The sequence below is a fragment of the Euprymna scolopes genome, chromosome 3, assembly GCF_053919585.1.
Source record: "Euprymna scolopes isolate OS-2025 chromosome 3, ASM5391958v1, whole genome shotgun sequence".
In the NCBI taxonomy this organism is placed as follows: Eukaryota; Metazoa; Mollusca; class Cephalopoda; order Sepiida; family Sepiolidae; genus Euprymna; species Euprymna scolopes.
Genome location: NC_136484.1, coordinates 139,202,625 through 139,228,608, shown reverse-complemented (window position 1 = coordinate 139,228,608; position 25,984 = coordinate 139,202,625). Strand labels below are relative to the sequence as shown.

Genomic DNA, 25,984 nt, shown 5'->3' with positions numbered 1-25,984 from the left:
TATATATATCTCTACTATTATATAAAAGTCACTTTGTATGTGTGTGTGAGTTCCTTCCAGAATGCTGAGCGGTTCTTTTGCAAATTTCACACAAAGCTAATTTATATGTCTGGAAGTGTCCTTAGATATGTTTTATACAGAAATTCGTTCGATAAGTATCAAAAAAAAAAAAAAAAATTCGATCATAAAATTAGCTTTTCTCTCTTATAGATAAAAAAGAATAATTTTTACAGGGGAATATTTGATGTTATACCGATCAAGGGAGATAATAAAATTTCAGCAAATTTATTATAATCTGGAGATATAGCTTAGTGGTAAATATCTCAACATTTAATAGGTTATGCGCCCAGTCATCGTCTTTTGTTTGACGGATCGGAATCTAAATTCGAATTGTGGCAGGTAAAATTTCTGGGCTATCTAAGGATTCGAAAACTACACAAAGTGATACAATCTCTAACAGAATCTTAACGACCCCGAATTTCTCAAAGAATGCGACTGTTTTTGAAGAACTGATTCAATGCTTAGACGATAGAAGTCTGTCTCTGATTATAAGAGATGCATTGGATGACTGACGGAAAGCATTGAACATATTAAGAGAACATTATTTATCAAAAGGGAAACTGAAAATTATATCACTATATACAGAACTAACGTCTCTGAAATGTAACGAGGATGAAACTATTACTGACTACGTTATAAGGGTAGAAACAACCGCCAATGCCTTAAAACTCTCAGGTGAAATAATAAGTGATAGCTTGTTGATATCAATGATCCTCAAGAGACTTCCAGCCAATTTTAAACCATTTACAACTGTTATAACGCAAAAAGACAAACCCATAAATTTCAACGAATTTAAAGTGGCATTGTGCAGTTACGAAGAGACTAATCATATGCTTGTGGACAATAATAACTCCAGCAATATTATGAAGTTCAAAAATGCTTCTCGAAAACAGACACCACCAAATTACGCACCGCACCGCAACGTGTTCCCCAAAAGTAATTTTCCCAAGAAAAAGAAAAAAATTATCTGCTATAATTGTGGATGACCCAACCACAAAAGTTTCTAATGTCGATATAAACGCTGAGAACTTTGAGGAAGAAAATACATTTCTATTCACATGTAAATTTGACAATACCACAAACGGTAAAAATCTCCTTGTAGACTGTGGTGCTACAGCACACGTTATCACCAAGGAATCTGATTTTATTAATTTTGATTCAAACTTTAATCCACAAAGTCATTTTGTCGAACTTGCCGAAGTCAAATATATGATATAGTCTTGAAAAGAGGCAATACTAAAATATCTCTAAAAAATAATAAAGGCAAAATCTGTAACTGTATTCTAAAAAATGCTCTGTTCATACCTACATTTAAGTAAGACATATTTTCCGTGCAGGCAGCCATCAAACAAGGTGCGAATATAATGTTTGGCCAAAACAAGTCAAAATTGATATACCCCAATGGAACTGTATTTGACATTAAAGAAAATGGCCAACTGTATTATTTAAAAAGTAGGGTTCCCTCAAAAACTGCCTGTCACAACTTAGAAACCTGGCATAAAATTCTAGGACACTGCAATACAGCTGATATTAAAGAATTACCAAATGTAGTCGAAGGCATGAAAATAATGTCTTCAGACGATCTCCCAAATTGTGATGTGTGCACAGGGGAAAATGATAAAATATATAAGCCAAACGCCAGACAAAAAAGCTACGGAAATTCTCTCACTTGTGCATTGTGACTTAGCAGGTCTGATCAGCCCGATGGGGAGAAATAATCTAAGGTACATTTTGAACTTTATTGATGATTTTTCCGGTTTAATTCTAGTTTATTTTCTAAAAAACAAATCCGACACTATCCTCGCCACTAAGAAATATTTAGCTGATATTGCCCCGTACGGCTCAGTAAAATGTATTCGCTCAGACAATGGAACTGAATTTACTAGTAAAGACTTTGAACTTCTATTAATTAACCACTATATTAAACACGAGAAATCTACGCCGTATTCCCCCTTCCGAAATGGCCCTGCTGTTAAAGAGCATGGCGAACCTACTTATTGAATCGAAATTAACGCATAGTTTATGGACGTATGCTTTAATGGCAGCAGCATATATCAGAAATAGATTGTTCAATAAAAGACTAGGCAAAACACCGTATGAAGCGTTTTGCAGTGTAAAACCCAAAATGAACAGAATGCATCTATTTGGTTCTGATTATTTTGCATTTATAGAAAACACCAGTAAACTAAATACTAAAAGCGAAAGAGGTATTTTTGTAGGTTACGATAAAAACAGTCCAGCATATTTAATCTACTTTCTAACCCAAAATGCCATAAAAAGGGTTAGATGTGTAAAATTCAATGATACATTAAATTTAAAAAACGGCAATCCAGTGGACGAAAAACATGAAATATTACCTAGCATCTTAATCAATCACACTGAAAATATTAATAACGACGACAATTACAGTAGAACTTCTGACGAAAATATTAACCAGACACGTCGATACCCAATAAGGGAGCGAAAAAGGCCAGACTTCTTACAAATTAAAAAGATACAAGATTACGCAGTGGATTACTGTTACTCGTTGAACAACGCCCCTGAAAGTTATAATGAGGCGATTAATTCAGAAAATCACCAAGGATGGGAACAAGCTATGATATTCGAATTGAAAGCTTTATCTGAAAATAACACATACGAAATAGTGGCAAAACCAACAGATAAAAATATAATTTCTTCACGCTGGGTTTTTTCCAAAAAAAAATTACAGCTTCTGGCAGTGAAACTTTTAAAGCAAGATTTGTTGCAAAAGGTTTTTCACAAATTTCTGGAGTGGAATATTTTGCAACATTTTCTCCAATGACAAATTTAATGACAATTAGAATTTTATTACAACTTGCCGCTCAATACAATTTAAAAATACATCAAATGGATGTAAAAAATGCTTATTTAAATGCTCCGATTGACTCTGACATCTATATTTACCCTCCAGAGGGATTTAAAATGAAAAATAAAAATTGGGTGTGGAAATTAAATAAATCGTTATATGGACTAAAACAAAGTGCACACAATTGGAATTTAACACTCCATAATTATTTAATAGAACAGGAATTCAAGCAATGTCCCGTAGACGCGTGGATGTATACCAAAAATGTTGATTTTGGTTTTTTGGGTTGATGATATATTACTCGCCTCAAGCTGTGATAACACTTTAAAAGATGTTAAAAATGAATTAAATAAAAAATTTAAAATGGCCGATCTTGGACGACTGTCATGGTTCCTCAGTCTAAAATTTACCTGTGAAAATGAAACTATAACTATAAAACAATCACAATACATTGAAAAAATTCTGCTCAAGTTCGGAATGCAAGATTGCAAACCGCGTTCAACGCCCGTCGAAATGGACATAAATAAAAGTATAGACACTGAAACAAAATCCATAGATAATCGATTATACAGGGGAATGTTAGGGAGCCTCATCTATTTGATGACCACAACTGGGCCCATAACCTGTTAAGTGTTGAGACATTTTGTTGAACAAAGATGGAAGCGTAGTTCAGATCAGATCCTTAGTGTAATTGTTAGTAACCAAGATGGTGGCCAAGAATCAAATGTGGTCCGTAACATAGTTAGTGGCGAACTGCTTGAATCCAAAATTCGACAATTTTTATAGTAACTTTGGAAGGTTTTCATTGGTTCGTTAGCACAGCCACTGGTTATAAAATGATTGGCGAATTCACTGGTCTCATACCCCCATTAGGAGTCAAAAACATTTTACAAGTATCCAACTACAAATCGAATGATCCCCTGTTCAAGCCCGGGTGTGCCTCACTATTTTATTTGAATCTTTTTTTATTAATGAGTTTAATTTACGATAAAAGAGTAGAGATACCATTTAAAATCGCCACAGATCATTTCTTCATTTGCTCATTATTTCTATGCATGCGGGAATATAGATTTATATCTTAAACAACATTATTTTTTAAGTGTTTGTTTGCATATGGACCGATCAGATGATAATACGGCTGGAGAGCTGTATGTTTTGGTTTTGATTCTTGCTGATGGCACCCAGGTCATATTTTTTTTACTTTTGAAATCACTGTTATATACTTGGTACAATATAATAATCAATAAAATATTGATAAAAAATATGAAATATGTATAAATTAAAATATCATATTTAAGTGCATTTTACGATTGGGCAAACGCCAGGTGGCCTGCTAGTGTGTGTGTGTGTGTGTGTCTTACCCACCCTACTCTATCACTTTCTCTCTCTCTCTCTCTCTCTGTCACCTCCCTGTATCTTCCTACCTCTTGCTTTCTCTAGCAACTGGAAAAAAATTGTTGATGCACACAGCTTTGTTTTGTATAACAAAAAAAAAGATTGAAATTTGTAACAATTGAAATCTCTTTAACACAATAAATATGCTTTTTTTTTGTGCCATAAAATAACTCCCATTAAATCTTCAAGTAGCTTTTTTTTATTCCTCATAATATATAATAATTAATAGCTTTTTAAAAAATTATTTAACATTATAACATTTGCATTAAAATTGCATTAAAATGAAAAGAATGCAAAGAGTATGTTTTTAAAACCTGTTAAGATGACAGAATTCAAATTTGGAACAATTTGTTTAAAAATGGGTAAAATAGGAAATTTTCTTACCTTAGCAACGCCAGTTAATTTTCAATTACTTTTTTTCATAGCGATTCGAGTTTGGAGATCGGATGATCTCATTTTTTAAAGTGGGTATGAGAGGAGATAATGTAAGTACAAACATGAATAAGCATGTTATATGGATTTTAAAACAAATCCTTGCTGCCATTTTAAATTGTATACCTATAAGTACTTCTATCTTTTCTAACAGAAACAATTATCTTGTGAAATTTTAAGTTGGGTCTAAATAGCATTTATGCTCACATATCGAAATTTGGTTCTAACTAGTCAATTTTCAATTATTGTAGTACAATCTTATTGGCGCTATAATAACATACTTCATTACAGTTTATTTATAAAATTATGCAGTCCCATCCAAGTAACTGCTAATATAGAGACACTTTTGATTTTATTGAATTGGTTAGCTTGCAAAATGGCTACCAAATTTTATTGACTAGTTATGTCTCATTTTCAAAGTAGTGACAGGGCAAATTAATTCAACGTATTTGGTATATGATTTTTGTGGGATTATTTTTCATTTTTATTTTGCAAATATTAACAAACTAGTGGGGGTACCCGCCGTTGCCCGGGTGTTTCGAGGTGTGTTTGGTTCTGGGTAAATCAAAACAAAAGAATAATAAAAAAATTGTTGCCTAAATACAGTTGGATATGCAATTAATAGTTGCAGACGGATAGTTAGATGTAAAATCTGGAATCCAATGTTAGTTCGTTACGTGTATTTAATAAACGCAATTGTTTCTGTGTAAACTGTAGAATGCGTTGGAGAACAGATTTCTGTAAGAGAACTGAACTGTATTCGCCTGAATGTTGGCTGGGTAGTGTTAATTGATGAGGCTATGTCGAAAAAGAAAAGAACATGGCATAAATACAGTTGAGAATTCAATGGTAGTTGGTTTCGTTTGTTTGCTTATTTATGTAATAAACGCGATTTTCTCTGTGTAAACTGTATTTTTAATGCGGAGGAGAACGGATTTCAGTAAGAGGGCATTGTGATAGACTGCTATTAAATCAAGCAAGGTAAAATTGAACGTGGACTAAGAATGTCTGATAAAAAAACAAAAACAAAAAAAAGACTGCATCTGTTACCCCCCCCCCCGAATGTAAATGAAATAAACAAAAATAAAATAAAAAACTAAAAAAAAAAAAAAAGATGGCATTAGTAACCCTTTCTGTTCGTTACTCCCCTCCCCCAATATAAATAAAATAAAAAAAATTAAAAGAAAAGGAAGAAATGGCATAAATAAACATTGGATGTAATCAAAAGTTGCGTTTCAACCGATGGAAAAATGCCAATCCGTTTTTTTAAAGCAACTACAAACTCAAACCGATGCTTCCTCATAGTGTCCTTTGTGGACATATCCCCACTGGTGTGGGAGGAGTATGAATGTACTAGAGGGAAAAGATTTTACCACTTCCATTGATTGTAACTGAACTTGGCCGTGGACTCTCAGCAGAAAAAATATAGGGATCTAAGTTTATCGAGTAAGTGGATAGGTGATAGGCCTATAACACACCAAAGGTAATGTGCTGCAGTGCGTGTACATTATATTTGCATGAAATGTCTTGATTTTCAATCCTATTAAGATCAAAATCGCAGGGGAAAAAATGAGTTCATTTTATTTATATAGAGAAGATTATACAGAGATAATAAAATAAAGCAGTGTTTCTTAATTAAAATGTTTTATAAATTAAACCTCATGATAATGGCTTATCCAATATAGGCTATTGCTGCAGAAAGATTTTTATGCAATGGCACCAGAGGAAGTCCTGCGGACAAATTAATATTTGCAAAATACAAATAACTAATTAATTAAAAATTATCCACAAAAATCAGAAAACAGATATAAGCAGATGGTGGATTAATTTGCTATGGCTCACTTGGAAAGCCTGGCAACAATAGTGAATAAAATTTGGAAAGCATTTGAGGAGCTAATCCCTTTTAATATAACGTTTTTACTAATGACTGGAAGTTTAAAATCAAAAAAAAAATTTTATTTTTTATTTTTTTTATTGAAGAATAGAAAAAGAATAGTCTCTCTCTTACAATTAACATTTTTATGTATAATTTTAAAAATATACAAAGAAATAAAAAAAATTACTAATTAAAAAAAAAAAAAAAATCATTGCATCCCAGGCAATGCCGGATAGGGATAGCTAGCATTTAATATTTTTTATTGTTTTAATTAAATTTGAATGATTTAGACTTTGCTGATTATTATACCTAAATTTGGAGTTATAACTTTTGGATTATTTTGTTGATACATATGTAGCAATAATAATAATACTTTATTGGTATATAAGTAGTAGTAATAGTAATACTTGTAATAGTAGTACTTTATTGGTATATATGTACTAATAACTTATATTTTGTTAGTACATATGTAATAATAATGATAATACTTCTAATAATAATACTGTGTTATTATATCTGTAGTAATAATAATAATAATACAGTTCTAGTGCATTCTGTGAATCGAACGTACGTAAGTGTCCGCTCAGATTTGTCTGGAACCTGATGTAACCCACCGGAATATGGTGAGCGCTGGTTGAATGCTGGTCAAATGGATCAACCAATCAAAAATGTTTCTCTTTATTAAAATTTTTTTTACATTCTTAAAATTTGTTAAACAATTTTTGCTTCTTAAAATTATCTTGCAAAAAAGAAAAAAATTACAAATAAAACACTTATTGTAGGTTGTCATTTTTTATCATTTCATTGTTTTTCATTTATTTCTTTGTTAAATGTTGTTGTTTTCTATTGTTACCAATTAGAGGAACTAACTCTAACCTCTACCCCCCCCCCCAAAAAAAAGATTAGTTTATAATCACTTAAGAAAAAAATTTAAACTTACAGCAGATTCTTGCTATATTTTATCTTTTTGCATTTCCAATTTGTTTTATTTTTAATTGTAATTCGTATCCGATGAATGTTGTTTTCTGTTTTGTAATGTTTATAAGATTTGCTCGGCAACACTTGGAATTATCCGGTGGTTTACATCAGGTTCCAAGCAAACCTGAGCGAATGCTTACATATGTCTTGTTCATAAAATGTACTAGCATCAATAATACTTAGGCTTGTGGAATCACAAGGTATTAAATCCTAATGATTAAAAATCTTCTGACTCTGACTCCTTATTAAATCAACTGATTCTTTAGAGATTAAAGCATCCAACTCTTTCTTACTCTTATAAGAATACTAAACCAAACTCTGACTCTACCAAATCATTAACCGAAAACTTTCCTTATAACAGTAATACATTGTTGGTGATATACGTAACAATACTAATACTTATAATGCTAATATTTTGTTAGTATTAGGTTGGTGCAAAAATGATGTAATTTGACATGAAGTTGAACATCAAAAAACGACATTCTTTTTGCACCAACCTAATATATATGTAACAATACTAATACTTATAATGATAATAGATTATTAGTACATGCATGTTGTTATTAAAATAATGATACTTATAGTAATTATATTTTTCTTTGGTATATAAGTAGCAATAATAATATTTTATAAAAGTACTTATAATATAAGTAGCAATAATAATATTTTATAAAAGTACTTATAATACTAATATTTTGTTGATATATACATAATAAAAATACTTGGTATAATTGGGCAGCATTTTTTCTCTTATGCATGTTTTGTTGAACAGCAGAGATAATTCCTGTTTATTTCTCTTGCAATCTGTCTTTTCCATTTGGTGGGCAATGTTTGAACCTTCTGTTTGAGTGTAAAAAGAAATTTGCCACAGTCCTGAATGTTTTCAACTCCCATATATCATCTTCAGGCGTTTAATGAATTAAAAAATTGTGTTTACTGAATTTATTGAAAAAGTCTATTAAAATTATTCAGAAGCACTTGTGCATACCCTTGCCTCCTCCATATTGAGCCTGGTTGATGGTCGGTTTGTTTATGTAAATGAGTAGAGCATTTATGATAGGGAGCTGCTGTTCAATGAATTATGCATAAGAATAAAAATACTTGTATATACTTTATTTTTCTAATCTTGTTCTGTATTGTCTCATGATATTACACATCATTTTATAATACAACTATGATTATTTTCAGATTTTGATTCTGACATTGAAACGTGCCTTCCCAAATGTAATTCGTTTTCTGATTTGTGCTGTGTTGATGTACTTTGGCTTTGTCTTTTGTGGATGGGTTATTCTGGGTCCTTACCACATCAAAGTAAGTAGCACTTTGTGTTTGAACTAGAAATACTAATGAATCTAATGGTGATAAGTAACTTTTCTTTATAAATGTGACTTCTATTATGTTTTAACAATTGAAATAAAACTTTATATTAATGGCAGTCAAAAATTAACACATTTTTTTAATGAACTTGAAAATTCATATGTTTCTTTCAACAAAAGGTGTTTAAATTAAAAATCAAAATTGAAGAAAATGTTTGGAAAACTTGTACAAAACATTATTGGTGAAATGAACTTTTAACAGTCCCTTAGATTATGAATTAATTTTTAATGGTTCTATTACATCTACTGTGCATGCACCGGTTCAGGTTTTAAAAAAAAAAATGTTTTTCCTTCATATTTGCCACCCAGACATAGAGTTCATGAAGGGCATTTTTTATTCAACAATTTATCATCACTGGCATTAATATTCACAATATGTGGCTTATAATGGTATTGCAAACCTTCTTTTAGACCTTCCTGGTGAATCACAACTAAAACTTACTGAGAAAATGTGGAACATTTTTGAATAATACATTGTCCTGCATAGACATTTTTTCAGAAATATCATTTTTATAATAAATTTTTAGAGATCATTAAGTCAATTTTGCTAATTTATGAAAATCAAACTTTTCTAGTTCAGGACTTTACATTGCGGGTGAAACAGACACATTTGCAAGTGATTTTTTTTTTTTTTTTTTTTTTTTCAAGTAGTGACAAAAAATAAAACGCTTATCTTTTGGTGATTGTATTTTTTTCATCGACAATCTTCCAAAGCTCATTACCGAGTGAAAACTATTTTTTGTTTTCAACCATTATTTTTTTGTTTTTAATAAAACAAGTAACATCAAATTATTCAAACAAAAGGTTTAATAAAACAATATACTCTTTTCTTTTACAAGGTTTGTTAAAAAAAACATCTGAAGAAATTTGAATATTTATACCTTCAAGTCTCAACATGAAATTTGGTGCATATTTCGAATTACATTTATTTAAAAAAAAAAAAAAATTAAAATACAAAAAAATCTTTATGATGTACATGCATGTCACGGAACAAAGATGTCATATTCCAAAAATCATGCAGATTTGGCTAGTAACTTTTCTATTTGGATAGTAAACGAAAATATTTAGTTGCCAAAGGTCAACTAAAGATAAATTTCTCTTTAGAGCCCTGTAATTACGCATAGCCTCTGATTTTTTTTTTTTTAACTAAATTGAAACATAAATGTGTAATATATTAACTTTTGCAAGTAATATCCTTAATCTTTTGCAATGATTTTAATCTCTTCCCTAATTATCTGGATTATTCTTAGGATAGACATTTGAACATTTTTTTTTTTTTTACAATCCCAAGTATTTGCACTGTATAACTGAAACTAAATTTACTAGCCAATCATGCTTCATTCACTGATAATTTTCCATTTTCTATAAATCTCGAGTTCTTTGTGCAGTGTGGTAAGTCTTGTCCTGATTTTTTTTTTGTTTATCTTTCAATGTTTTTTTAATCGTAATGTTTTAATTACTAATTACTATTTTCAAAATAGAAAAGAATACTATTTCACTAGTTTATTTCTGTGCAGTGTTAAGATTCAAAATGAGATGAATACTGAGAAAAAGATACTTTTTTTAATGAATGTAAATAATTTCATTTAAAAATAAAATTTCATTTTACAAAATTCTGTTGAGAAATATAAATGAATGCTTTTGGCATAATTATAACAATTCTTTTGTTACATAATTAGTGATTTATAATGAATTGAAATCAGTAATTGCATCGGAATTGGGAATTTAGTACAAAATCAGTAATTGTATCGGAATTGGGAATTTAGTACAAAATCAGTAATTGTATAGGAATTGGGAATTTAGTACAAAATCGGTAATTGTATCAGAATCTGGAAGAGTATTGAAATTGTCTCATCACTAATTTGTATATATATATGTGTGTGTGTGTGTGTGTGTGTAATGCCTATACCAGAAATACTTGGAATGATAATGACAGTATAAATTTCAAACCCATATAACTTTAAAAAAAATATTGATAATTTAAAAAATAATTTCAAGTTTACATAATCAAATATAAAAAAGGGATAATTAGGCAAATAAAAAAAACCCTGCTTGTTTTAGATGGGTAATTAAAATGTGAGTGAAAAGTTTACTTTTCTCTTTAGATTTATAATTTTTTATTTTATTTATTTTATTTTTTTTTCAAATTTCAGTTCCGAAAGCTGAGTACAACATCTGAATGTTTGTTCTCTTTGATCAACGGAGATGACATGTATGTGACATTCTCTGCGCTACAGACCAGGAACAATTTCATCTGGATGTATTCACGTCTCTACCTCTACACTTTCATTGCGCTCTTCATCTACGTTGTCCTTAGTTTATTCATTGCTGTCATCATGGATTCATATGAAACTATTAAAGTAAGAACATCTTATTTTACCGTTTTATAATCAACCAGCAAGACTGCCTGGCATCACTCGTCATTCCAATTTCCATAAATTACATAGATTACAGAATAAAAGTAAAAGTAAACTATGTTCAGATTATTTGGATTCTTCATTGTTTTCATGTGCTATTTGCACAATGTTTCAACAGATATAAGCTCTGACCTTCTTCAGGTGTATTTCCCCAAACTAAGGAATCTGCATGAAATTTTGAGTAGAACCCTTTATTTAATCCACAGGGATAGAATGCTATCATTCTTTCACCTATGATCAATAGAAGTCTTAAGTAATTCAACATTATATTCTTACAACAAGAACATGTTGCACAATGGATAAAGTACTAGGTAAAGTTCAAGTGACACTTTTCTAGAGGTTGATGGTTCAGTCCTCAGTGTAGGAGATACAAAGAACATAATTTCAAATTACTTAAAACTTCTACCTGGTCACAGCTGACAGAATGTGAGCATGTTACTTCCATGGATTAAATGAGATGCTTCATTCAAAATTTTGTACAGATTACCGAGTTCAACAACATAAGTTGAAGAAGGTCAGCGGTTAAATCAGGCAAAATGTTCTGTAAATAACACTCAAGATGAGAACAGTAGGCCAAATGATCCAAACAATCTGTCTTCATCTCAAAAATTCAGCAACATAAAAAAATGTTCATTTTAAAACAAAATATGAGTAAAAATACTTAACTCTGGGTGTGGTTCAGTGCCAATTGATTGGGCTATTAAAACCATAGGAAATGATGATACTATTTACATAAATTAGCACATGCAGCTACAATCTTTGGTTTGAGTTCTTTCTCCCTTCCTTCTCTCTCTCTTTTTCTTCACCCCCCCCCCCACCTCATCTTTTTTACAGTCTAATGTGGATCAGCCACTTATAAAAAATGGATAAAATAGAGTAATAAAAATTGAAATATGATTTATTATGGGTGAATCTCAAAATAATAGTCAGTTACTGAATTTTTTATTGGTGACAGTGGGAGTACTTCTGAGTGTAAGAGTAAAAGTTTCTCTGCCGTTCTTTATTTATGACTAATGGAGGTTGCCCAACCTTGCCCAGTCATAAAATATGCTTAAATATATTTTAATCCATGCAGATTTCATCTTTATTATTATAGAGACAATTCTCTATTTAATATTATATTGTACCTAATATATAGTACTGATTTCAAAAGATTAAAAAAAAAAAAAGATTTGGGTGTTATCAGCTAGCATCAAAACCAAAATATGTAGTGCTCCAGCTATGTTCCCTATCATTTGAGCTATCAACAGATAAGAAAGATTTAAAATTAAAGCACTTCAAGCTAGAAATAAATTTATACATGCACAAAAATAATAGAAATATGTAGGTAAATTAAAATGAACATTTTACATTTCAGCTTGCAGTCATATTTCTGTACATATTCATCCAAACAAAGGTTTTACTAGTTATAAACCATCGTTGGTGTATGATTACTATTTTCTGTTAATTTCAGTGTTATGTGCCCAGTAGTTTAAGAGTTTATTGATTAAATATTTTCACACATACTACATGTACAGTTTTATTTGTATAGATTAATCAAAAGTAAGATATTCATTGATGAATATTTGGATGACTGTTTTTGTCTTGATAATTATTCTTTCATTTTTGACCAAACAAATTCACAAAACTCTTTTGATGTTTATTTTAAATCTTTTAGATAAACTATTTATTTACACTAAATAAATAAATGTGATAGTTTTTGTATATTATCATCAAAACGAGTTAGTGTTATGTAGATTAATAATCCCTATATATATATATATATATATATATATATAAAATGAACTCATTTTTCCTCTCTGATTTTGACCTTAATAGGATTAAGAATCAAGACATTTCATGCAAATGTAATATGCACAAACTGCAGCACAATATCTGAGGTGTGTTATAGGCATATTACCTCTTCACTTCATCGCTAATTGTAGATTTCTATATTTTTTCTGCTGAGAGTTCACTGACAAAATTGGTTAAAATCTATGGAAGTGGTAAAATCTTTTCTCTCTGATAAATTCCTCCTTCCCCCGCCACTACTTAACACCGTTGCAGGATTGTCCACAAGGGACCGCTATGAAAGAACACCGGTTTGGGTTTTCTTTATTTCGTAGTTGCTTAGAAAAACTGGAATCGTTCTACTCTTTCTATTGTGTGAAACGCACCATGGATTTAACCAGATCGTAGGGTTATCTATGCCATTTTTTTTTTTTTTTTTTTTTTTTTTTTGCTTTCTTTCGTTATGTAGTTGATTAAAAAAAAAAAAAAAAAAAAAAAATGGAATGGAATTTTCCGAACACGTCCATCATTTTTTTCCATGGTTTATACTTTGTGTTTTTCCGATTTCTTTTCTAAAGAAGTTTTACGTTTGTTCGCTGTTTTTTTTTTGTTTTGTTTTTTTTTGGTTTTGCCGATTTTTTTTTTTTTAACTTATAACATCATTTTTTTTTTTTTTTTTTTTTTTTTTTTCAGGGTCATTACTTCGCTTATTCTTTAATTTACCCCTCCCCTACACACACACCTCCAAATAACTGGGCAACACTGGGTACACCCGCTAGTAAATTATATTTTGAAACATAAAGTACAGACAAACAATTCAAAGAGAGGTCTTGGAATGCCTGATTTGCATGACTATTTTTAATTGGTTTATAATAAATTAATGTTTAATGTTTATTAATTTGTAGTTTTACTTTATTTTCCTATACATCTGCAATAGTTTTGTCAATATTAACACCACTTAAAATGATTTAATAAAAAAAATTAAATTATGAAAACCTTTCTTAAAGTGTTTTTTAATTACCAAGGGAGATAATTTAAATACAGCTAATATATCTTAATAGGCTAGAAAAATAAACTGATGAAGCAAAGAGTTCATGAAAGAGGGGAAATGTGATCTCTCTCTCTCTCTCTCTCTCTCTCTCTCTGTCTCTATCTCTCTCTCTCTCTCTCTCTCTCTCTCTCTCTCTCTGGATGAGACACTTAAAAACAACAAAAAAGAAAAGTTTGTTTTGCTCTCCTTCTCTCGAGACTCCAAATTTTCTTTTTGTTTTTAAATTAAATGTAATTTGGTTTCAAGTAGCGACTTTTGCAAAGTGATAGTGAGCTAACAACTCTGTCTTGTGATTGTTTTTCAATTACTTTGACAAAATATACTCTGATAAATTTACTCCCCTTCAACATAAATACCTCTGACCAGCCTGCACTGTAGAGATCCTCAGATACCAGGAAGCTTTTTATTCTCATAACTCAATCTATTGCCTTTGGAATCCCTCCTTGCTCCCTGTCTTCTTGACTGTACCAACATGCAGAAACTTAAATGTAATGTGAACAAACATCTCACTACACAACTCCCCATTTAAGTTGCTTCTATAAATCTGGTATCTAATTCACAGTAGCTCCTTATGTCTCAGTTTCTATGTATTTTTTTGAAATCAATATAAATAAATTTTTAAAAGTTATTTTTTTTACTGACGACTGTTTATATAATATTCTCTCTGATTTCAGCATTATTATGAGCATGGCTTCCCAAAAAGTGAACTATTTTCATTCATTGAAGAATGTACAGACCCCCCAAATTCAGCTATTTATCGACAAGAACTTCTAGGCTGGGACTGTAGTACCGTTTTTTGTTTCTGTTGTCAACGGTAAGTATCATAAATTAATGTGTTTTTTTTTTGTAAGTTTATATTCGATCCTTCCTCTTTTCATCAGTTGTACGTGAAAAGAAAAAAAAATCACATTGTAATTAAAAAATAAAAAATATACATTCATCATCATTGGTTTAATATCTGTTTTTAAATGCTAGCATGTATTGGGCAGCTTTTATAAATTGACTTCCGAACTAATCCATCTGTGGCCTTTTTTCTCTCAAATCCATCCTTATTAGTTCCCCTTGTGTTTATTGAACTTCCTCTATCAACTCGTTTTGCTACTGCGGAGCATCATTCATTCATTTGGAATGAATCCGATGATTATTGTTGGCAATCGTTTCTCTGATATCTTTCTAGTTAGAATTCTCTTTAAAAAGACATCAGAAGGAACCACGTGAAGGTTGCCAACATTTAAGTAAAAGTGTTTGTATAGAATGAACTGGATTCAGACTTGGCACACCCAAGTTATCAGTTTGTTGTTAATCACTTAGTCATTGTCACCTCCCTGATCCTGCTGCCTTAATGAAGTCTATTGTTTTGTACACATCTCTCTGTATTGTCTGCGTTTAATCTTCATCTGAGGTCAACAGATCCGAGCCTGACTCTTCTTAAATATCCATTGTATCATTTTCCTATCATTTCTCTTCATATCTTCAGCTTTTACTGGCCACATTTCACTTCCATTCTACATCATCACACTGCATACATGCCTGATTGAGAATAGTAATGCTCTGCTAATTAGTAATGGCAGAAGTTCTATGAACTTACTCCATCACCTTCTAACTCTTGCTATCACATCATCTCCTCTTGGTGCTCCAATTGTATATCATCAAGGTAACAAAACTTCTAGCTGACCTCAATAATTCTAAAATATATTTTCTCCACATCTGAGTTTTCATCCATCTCCATTCTTACACTTTTTGCGCACAAACTGATCATCTTTCAACGTGCCTGTAATTTTAAGTCACTTCTTGCCAGAAATCCACCTGATCATGGCACAGTCATTATGCTAAAGCCATTGCAAGTCAGAAGTCTTTTGTGCCCATGTTTCAGCGTTTGGACAGTCTATTCCTTCACACCAAGACTACTAATTTCCCACCAGAACATTTTCCTAGGCACACAGTGAAATGCCTTCTTGAGATAAATGGATGTAAAGTAAAGAACTCTTCTGGAAGCAATGTATTTTTCCGCAGTTGGCATGTAATGAAAGTGAATCTTTGGTTCTTCTATACTATTAGTAACGCTTGAATGAGAAAGATCAGGCCAGAGATAAGTTACTCTGGAAATCAATTTCTTAAAACTGTCCAATGCATGATAGCATGTGTAACATTGCTTGGTTTAATGCATGTTCATACAATGACAGTCTCAAGTGCATGAACTTTATAATCATTGAGATAGATAGATAGACATACATTCTTTCAGTTCCTTCGTAGCTGTCCCCTGGACTCTTCTATTTCCTTTCTGTATGTGCAGGTTACTTGCTGTTTAGTCGTTGGTTCCTATACATGATTGCTCGTATAAAAACTTTTCCAATCAGATACCATGTAATGAACACATAAGATCTTTTCTTTTTGTAGTTTTGTTGATTTATTTTCTTTGCACTTAATACATAATGTTGGCCGAACTGCATGCCGCTATGTAATTCCTCAGGACTCTAATTCTACCCTCAACATCTGTCCCATTTCTCAGGAACTGATTGATTACATTAGAAAACCGCAACATCCCTCAGGCTTCCCACACGTAAAACCCAACTCACTTCAACTCTGCCCCAGCTCTCTTTGAGCTCCCTCTCCCTCGCATGTCAGGTCATCACTTATATTTCAGCAGGCGCCTTTGTTCTCTTCCCCAGAACCGTTAGACTTTGGAATTCCCTTCCAGATCCCTGCTTCCCCAACTGTACTGACATGCAGAAGTTCAAGTGATACGTGAACCGACATCTTGTTGCCCAACTCCCCACATAGTACCCCTGTAGCTTATGTCCCTGATAGTAGCCCCCTACATCAAAGTGGCAATGTGCCTTGTTTGGGGTAAAAATGTAATTAAAAAAAAAAAAAATATTCCTACATTTCGATAATTGGTCATGAATTTAATACGGGTGTAACAGCACTTGTCATCGTTTTATAAAAATTGATTTCTTTCCAAATTTAATACTTGTGTCATCCTTTGATATCTGATCAGGCCATGCTGCACACTGTTTATTTAACTTAAAATCTTTAATCTGTATATATATAAATTCCCAAGCTGTATATGTAGTTAGTTGCTTAAATTCCTTAATTTAAATATATACTTAGTTAACCTTCCTCGCTCGCTACCATAGAACCTTAATCTGTAACGCATATAAAATAGATGTTAAACCGAATATGACAAATTATTTTTTAAAATGAAATCTTTTTCTGGTGCTACTAGATCAGGCTGTCTGAAGATATCTGCTTGACTTTAACGTCAATGTTTGGGGCATTTTTGTTTTTTTCTTTCCTATTGCAAAATTCGATCATGTTCTACAAAGTCAAAAACAAAAACAATTTTCCTGTACAAAACAAATAAACCAAACACCATGAATAAATATTTGAAGATATGAAATACTTGAAGGACAAAATTTTCGCCCAAAATTACTGGATTCAGCATTAAAATAAATAACCTGAAAAGGATGGATATACCATGAAAAAAAAAACAAAAAAAAAACAACCAAATAAAATTTTCATTTTATTTTATGATATTACATTTTTGATTTCAATTAATATTTGATGAATAAAAAATTGAAAAAAAATCAATGTCTAATTATCAAAGTTACACTGACACAAAAAATGCAAATTTAATATAAAAAGATTCATTAATATGATTTTTATTTCTTACTAGCATGCTGCCCGGCATTACCCAGTCGCAAAATACACTTAAATAGACTTTAACGAAAAACACTCGTCTAGCCAGAACCACTATCAACAATTTTCCACACTCTTTATCTGTGCCTACACCTAAACGTAGATTCCATGAACAGGGCTTCTTTCTTAGAACTGCTCGTCTGTGGAACTCTATTCCGTTTGCCTGCTTTCCAGCTGACTATAATCTGATTATCTTCAAGTCCAATGTAAATAAGTTCTTATTAAACCGTCCCCCTAAGTAATCCAAGTTACAAAATTTCCGCTAATGTTTACTACACTAAAATCACAATGACTATACCCATTAATCCTTATCTTCGAGTGGCATCTGGGCCTTGATAAGTGGTGACCCCCATGTAAAAAAAAAAAAAAAAAAGAAAAAAGAAAGGTGTAATCAACTAAAATCGAAATCAAAACATTTAGCTATCAGATAAGTACTGTATAACATGATCGTTTCTCAGGGAGAGTTCCTCGTTGTGCCACAACTGTTTTTAAACACTTATGTATTAGTTACGACATTGAATCCAACGATTCTTTATAGTAAACTTGTACAGTCATCTTGTCTAGATTTAAATGTGATATGTATTTATTTATTTATGCAAGCAAGGATGCCCGGACAGTTCAGAGTTTTATAATTATTAATATGCAAATATTCATGTGCATCTCATATTAGTTTAAAAAATTTTTTTTTTTAAATCCCCAAATATATAATATTAAAAAAAAATGTGACCTGTTGGGTCACCTATTAAATTATACTTGGGTTGTTTGAACTGTAAGGCACAATCACATTGACACACCGGTTCTCGCCAGACCACCGAAGTTAAGCAATGTTGAGCCTGGCCAGTACCAGATGGATGACCATTTGGAAAGGTGAGGCATTGTATGTACCATGAGGTAAAATAACAGGTTGAGAAACTGGTGCGGCCTATCTTTCTCTCAAGGGTAGATGGGACTCTCTTAAGCTGTGGTAGGCACCCCATCTGGTGATGGCGTCATAATAAAAAATACCCTTGATAGCCTGGTGAAGCATCAAGTATTCAGCTACTGACAAAATTTGAATTACACTACAAACTCGTGTTGGGAGTTCAATCTCGGCTACAGCCACGCTGAATGGATGGATGGATGGCTGAATGTTTGAATTAGGAAACAGTGAGTTTTCAAAGCCAGTTAAATATAAAAAGTTAAAATACAAGATTTAACCACTTTCAGCTCAGTCTTTCTATCTAAGCTACAGATTAAATAATATATTCTCTTTTCATAATGTACTATTCCAATCATTTTTATTTTTTCATTTATTACCTTTGATTTTTTTATAAGAGAGTGGCGAAAGTGAGAGTAATACATACTATATTTAATAAGGGGAGGGGGTCAAACAACATAGAATAAGAAAGAGATACAGTAGAACCCTGGGATACGGTGGCCCTAGCATATGTTTTTTTTTTTTTTTTTTCGGTTATGATGTGGCATATAATGTTTTTCCGACCCCCGAGTTATGGTTTTTGCCCTGCCTTACAGTGTTATTTATAATGTTATTTGATTATATACATGTGTATTATATACTGTACTGTATTTTGTTATTAATTTTTAATGCTGTATCCTAGGGTTCTACTGTATAGATTGTATAAGGGAAGAGTTACTTAGTGAATTAATTGCAATTTAAAACTAATTAGATTAATTAAAATTGACTTGAAGTTTTTATTTTATTTTATTTTTCTCAAACCTAACTCAATCTCAAAGTGGAGGAATATTTGAACATTTTCTGTGATTAAAATATAGGAAGAAAGTCTTCTGAAAATAAAAGTTGATTGATTCAGTTTTTGTATAATAGATGAATGTACAAATCAAATTCTAGAAATATTCAACAACTTATATTTTATATATATATATATATATATATATGTGAATGAAAAGGAAACCTAAAATAAATAGTAATCAATGTTTCCTCCCTATTTCAGGGAACATCATCAGGATTTGGTTATAAAATAATGCTGAGAAAACAGATTACAGACCACATGTGAGTGAAGAGGGAAAGAACCAAAAGTTCTTTGTTATTCTAGAAAAGAATTTATAAATGCGCTTGTCTTTTCCAGAGTAACAAGGAACACAAAGTTCTTTCTCTCTTCATTCACATGTGGTCTCTAACCTGTCTCCTCTGTATTTTTTGTTAACCAAATCCTGATGATGTCCCCTAAATAGGGAGGAAACATTGATTACTGTTTATTTATTTTAGGTTTTCTTTTTCATTCGCATAACGTAAACCATCATTTTTATTTTAGTTTATTTTATTCACACATATATATATATATATATTTAAAAATAAAGTCGCTGTAAAGATTTTTACTCTAAGCACTAAGATGATATTGTTTCCAGTTTAAAATTCTGCATCTAACTTTTTCAAATATGGAAGCTCATAAGTGTAAATAAATTTTTTTTTTGCAGTGTAGAAAATCCTACTGATGGTACTGTATTTTTTTATTCAATCATTTAAGGAAACTAATCGGTTTAATATGGTTTTAAAATATACAATTAACACAATAAAAACCCATACTAATTAGTTTAATAATATTACTTGAAATCACCAATTACTTTTTTTTTTTTTTACCTTTTTTTAATTTCTACTATAAGGAATTTTTTTTTTTTTCGCAATTATCTCTTTCTTTGCCTTTTCCTTTTATGATTCCCACTTTTTTCTTTTGTTAGTGCTTATATTGAATTAAAAAGATTTTTTTTTTCTACGATTGAATATTGATATTTTGTGCTTCCATAGATTTGTCTTTGCCTATTATTTGTTACGAATTTAGCTTGGAGGTGCTGACCCTTAGTCCGTGTGGCAACACAATTTTCATAACAGGTTTTTGGAGGTACTAAAACAATACTTTTGTTATCTGGGACATCTCCAAAGTTGGTCGTCTGGCCATCAGTTGGTCATCTGGCCATCAGTTGGTCATTGCTAGTGGTTTCTTCTCTCATAAAAGATCAACATTTAGCTGAAAACCTTCATTGCTTGAAAGGTTTGGTTTGTTGATGTCTGTGAAAAACTAAATCTCTTTGAAAGCATGAAAAATGCAAAAAAATGATTAACATGTCATTGGTAATTGTTTTCTCATAAAAATAATTATTCATTTAAATATTCCAATAGTATATACACACATATAGTCCATATACAAATAAAGTTAAATGGACTAGTTATTTCTTCTGATTTAAGAATTATGTTTTAGATGGTTAGAGGCTCTGTTTTCAATTTTAAGGCTTTTTTTTCTGAATTCGTCTTGGCAAAGTTGTTGATTTGGTTACAAGTCAAGGTGCTTGCATCCCACATCAGCATGGATTCCTCCGGGCGGCAGTGACAAAGAGATTATTTAATCGTTGAAAGCCTATTTTTTTATTGAGCCACCACTTTCTCCCCACTTCTCATCAAGATTAATATATCTAATTTAGTAATTTTTCTTTCTTCTTCTCCTTGAAACAGTTGTAAATCAACTTCCTTTCTCGTTCCTCCTCTCTCTTCTCTGCACCAAATCTACTTTTCCCATGTAACAGAATACCAGGCTCACTTGTTAAACCTTTCTTTCACTAATCAGTCAGAAACACTTCAGTTAATCTTCATGACCCCTCCTGCTCTTACCAGCTGGTTTTTTCAAGCCATTGCTGAAAATTAGAGATTTGCTTGTTTCAATAATTTGTGAGAATCCACCAGCAAGGTTAGTTGACTTTGCCCAGCATCCATAATATCACCATTGTTGTTCGTTTTAGTTAGCCCAGCAACAAAGAAATTCTCCCTCCAAAATAAAAATCACAAGCCCATTTTATAAACAAACTAGCAGGCCATCCAGTGTTGCCTGGTCATAAAATACACTTAAATATGATATTTTGGTTTATGCAAATTATGTATTCATTCACTATCAATTATTATATTAAACCTAATATATAGTAGTGAGATTAAAACAAATATATATATATATATATATATATATATATATATAACTTAGGTGCTATCAGTTGGAATTGAAACCAAAACATACAACTCTCCACCCCCTCATTCTTTGAGCCACACCCATATATATATATATATATATATATATATATATATATATATATATACACACACACATAAAATCTTACTCTTTTTCACAATGCTATGCCCCACCCCTTTTTGAATTTTCAACGATTTTTTTTTCCATTTCTGAAATGGAACAGGGTCATACATTTCATTACATCAAAAATATATTTTCAAATATATATTTTGCAATAAAGACAAAACGTTAATGAACACATAACTTGGTTTGTTCCTTTTATATATATTAGCAGTCGGAGCCCTATGTACTGTTCATAACTTTATGTGCATATATATATATATATATATTTGACTCATGTCCAGGTAACCTACATCCAAAATTTCAAGTGTTTAGGCCTAAAATTGGTGGAGGAGTTAGGTAGTCTGCAAAGGGCAACTCTTTCAACTTTCACCTCTTGGCAGTCAAATTTTCGCCCCAAAACTGATTAAAAAGCTTGCTGCATGTCTGAATATCTTTTATGTAAAATTTCAAATGTTTAGACCCAAAATTTTCTGAATAGTTTGCTAAGGACTGCAAAGGTCAAATCTTAATTTTGACCACTTGGCAGCCAAATTTTTGACCAAAAACTGATTAAAAAGCTTGTCCAGTGTCTGAATACCTTTTATGTAAAATTTAAAATGTTTATATCAAAAATTGGCTGAATAATTTGGTAGAGATCAGAGGTCAAATTTTTTTTAACTTTGACTCGAATTTTGATCCTTTAACATTTATGGTTTTGGACTCAAATCAAATTAAAAAGTTTGATCCATGTCCAAGTAACCTACATCTAAAATTTCAAGTATTTAGACCCAAAATTGGTGGAGCAGTTTGGTAGAGTTTTCAAAGGTCAAATCATTGAACTTTGACTCCTTGACAACCAAATTTCTGGCCAAAAACCAATTTAAAAAGGCTTTCCCAAATCTCAATACACCTTATGTCAAATCTCGAGTCTGTAGACTGAAAATTGACAGAGTAATTTGGTTGGGAAATGTACATACACACACTCACAATTTCACTTTTATAGATATATATAAAAATTTACCTGTAATTCTTTTTTTTTTTTTTTAAGATGGAATCATCCGATCATCAGAGACAATATTCAAGTAAGGACGTATGATCTACAGAGTTTTATAATTATATAGATAATGTTTTTTTTTCTTTTTTTAATATCACAAATGGTACTCACTTTCTTAAAGTTAAATGGCATGACAGACTTGCAGATCTTTGCCTGACTAGAATAAACATAAGTCCCATTACACTTGAATGCCTACTAGACACTGTCCTCGTGTGTCTAAGGTCTCTCTGTATAGGGTTTGTCAGAACAACCTGGCATGAGGATACTTTTTTCATAAACCTTGACTAAATATTCCAAATCACATAGTATTCGCTGCCCAAATAAGATCTCCTCACTATCGCTAACCCTAATTAGCTTTTACGAGGAATAATGCACCTTCTCCAAGTGATGTTACCTCAAGTAATAGCAGGAAGTTAGATACTCCACCAGACTAGATGAATTCTTGCCCTGGAATCCAGTAAGACCAAGAGACCAAAATGAAAGATATACTGCAACATATGAAAATGGTTAATTAGGGAGAGGAAAATTATGTTCCCAACTTCTTTACTAACTCAGTGTTTGAGAAATAAATAACTTAAATGGAACATTTGAATATCTATGCATCTCATATAGACTTCAAGTGTTAGCCCCAGGTTGTGGGCCCCTTGATTTCTGAGAACTTCGACTGAAGTAAAATAAAACAAGAAAAAATCATTTGGCTGAGAGCCCCAAAGGATCCACCTTGCCCAGAGAGACGCACCGGCCAAATTGCTTGGTATATCTTAGACGAATCCACTGTCCCTCTCTCTCAAGCGTTCACTTCCCACTCTTATTCTTTCTTCTCTGGGGGGAAAAGGGAGGGGGCCTCTGACCACCCTCTCTTCTCATCTCCTGAAGTCTTTTTGCTATACTGATTCTGGGCTCTGTTAGGGTGATCATTATCTGATCACCCAAAGGTTGACCACTTGAGACATCCACTGAAAGTAACATCTAAACCATTTTCATTCATGTGGGATTCACAAAAGTCGATGCCAGTGTGACATTCCCATTCAATGAGCTACTTATGGTTTTAAAACAAAGAAAATATCTCTTGGCTGGTTGGATTCTGAACAGAGATATTTTCAGTTTAGAAACTATCACCTGCAGCATCTACCATTCTATGCATCAGCAAAACATGTAGCCCAACACATATTTACATCCTCGTTCTCCCTCTAACCACTTAAAATAGTTTCCTTCATAAATTAGAAAAAGATGCTGTTTTTTTTTGTTTTTTTTTTTACTTGCTGACTTGTGTAACAGGATGGATTTATATTCATTTATATCCAAATAAATACATCTTTGTCTTTATTATAGTCAAGAATACTTCAAAATTTATAATTATTTATCACTTTTTTGTTTTCCTTTTTCAGGAATAACCCGGACATTCCAGATGAGACAACCCGTTTAATAGGTTGAATTGTTTAACTGCAAAATTGTTTGTAGTTCGAATACAAATCCTGTTTCTATTTTGTTCATCTGTTCAAAGATGAAGAGAAAAAGTGGAGTAAAGAATGTTTTTCATGAGGATGAGTCCATGACTCCAGTCAGCATTGTAATCTCATAAAAAAAATCAGCTTATTTTCTTGTAAAATTTCAACAAAATGAAAAAAATCTAAAAAACTACAAAAAGCCAAACAACCAACACAAGCTGAACATGTACGAAGGAATGCTTTATCACCTTATTTCTAATATTTCTCTATTTCTTTTACTGTATTTTTTGGCAGTAAAACACATCCTTTTTTTATATTAAAAAAAAAAAAAAAAAAAACATTTAATAGAAAATTCAGCTTATCAAGTTTCACTTAAAGGTATAGTAACAATTTTATAGCCCCCCCCCTTTCCCAATTATTACATATCATTAGACCATAACACTCCTCATAATTCTATAATCAGTTTATTTTTTTAAAATTTTGCATCTTACAGTTTGAAAAACATAGTAAATTATAATATTGGTAAGTTTTTTTTTTTTTTTTTTCATTAGAGTTAATCCTGTGAAACCTTACTGTGTTGATTTAATAGTGCTTAATAACAAATGGAGCTATATATTAGTATAAACCTTGATTTTTATCCAGAATTCCCTTTATATTAAAAAATTAAAATCAAGAAAAATCTGTATGATATATATATCTATGATGTAAATGAAATTTCAAGAAATAATAATATTAATAAAATGATTTTTCTTTTATTATATATCTAAGAGGAAAATATAATTTGAACTTTGTGTATAATATCATCTAACATATGAAGTTATTTTGTTGGATTTTCAAAATCAGGTCCTAATAGCATATATGAATTAATGCACCTTGTAGATTGATAGGGAAACTAAAACATCTGAAACAAAATGGAATCTTTTGCTTTTATATATGTTAATATAAAGCATCTGCCATAAAAAATATAATTTTATTTCAACACAATAAATGCAACCTGGAAGAAAAATGACACCTGAAATAGAAGAAAAGTATCAACAAAATTACAAATAAAAGATAATATATAGTCACTTATGGCAAACTCTTAATATTATATATATATATATATATATATATATATATATATAATCATATGGACATATTGGTTCTTGTTAGATTAGCAAAATTAAGCACCGTTGAGCTTGGTCAGTATCAGATGTGTCTCTATTTGGAAATATCAGGCATTGTATGTAGGAGGATATCGACACCTTGCAAGAACTGCAAACACATGTCATCATACCCTAACAAGAATATACATGTGACTGGTAACTGCTTGTGAATTTCATATTTCCTAGACACTTCTTCCTTCTGAAAAAGCCAGTTCAACCCACTTAATGTGAATGCTACAGGATATATATATATATATATATATATATATATATATATGTAAAGGATAGAGTAAAGGATATGTATTAGAATTTTAAAAATTTCTTTGGATATTAATATTTTTTGGTAAGTGTAAGGTTAAGTGTTTCTGTGAGTTATGTGCTGT

General features: G+C 31.3%; 1 protein-coding gene across 24 annotated transcripts in view; it reads left to right on the top strand.

Annotated features, from left to right (window-relative positions):
- The window catches only part of LOC145259271 (mucolipin-3-like), a 109,905-nt gene extending 85,096 nt beyond the window's left edge, over positions 1-24,809 (top strand). For 6 of the 24 annotated variants that reach the window (XM_080117225.1, XM_080117223.1, XM_080117220.1 and 3 more), the window contains 4 exons: positions 8,757-8,879; positions 11,098-11,304; positions 14,857-14,996; positions 24,397-24,809. In XM_080117225.1, coding sequence (XP_079973351.1) covers positions 8,757-8,879; positions 11,098-11,304; positions 14,857-14,996; positions 24,397-24,442 — 516 coding nt within the window. In that variant the 3' untranslated portion in view covers positions 24,443-24,809. Of the gene's footprint in view, positions 1-4,707; positions 4,768-8,756; positions 8,880-11,097; positions 11,305-14,856; positions 14,997-20,317; positions 20,338-23,002; positions 23,037-24,396 lie in introns of all 24 variants that reach the window. The other 18 variants (XM_080117172.1, XM_080117121.1, XM_080117151.1 and 15 more) reach the window with 7 other exon arrangements.
- The last annotated feature ends 1,175 nt before the right edge of the window (positions 24,810-25,984 follow it).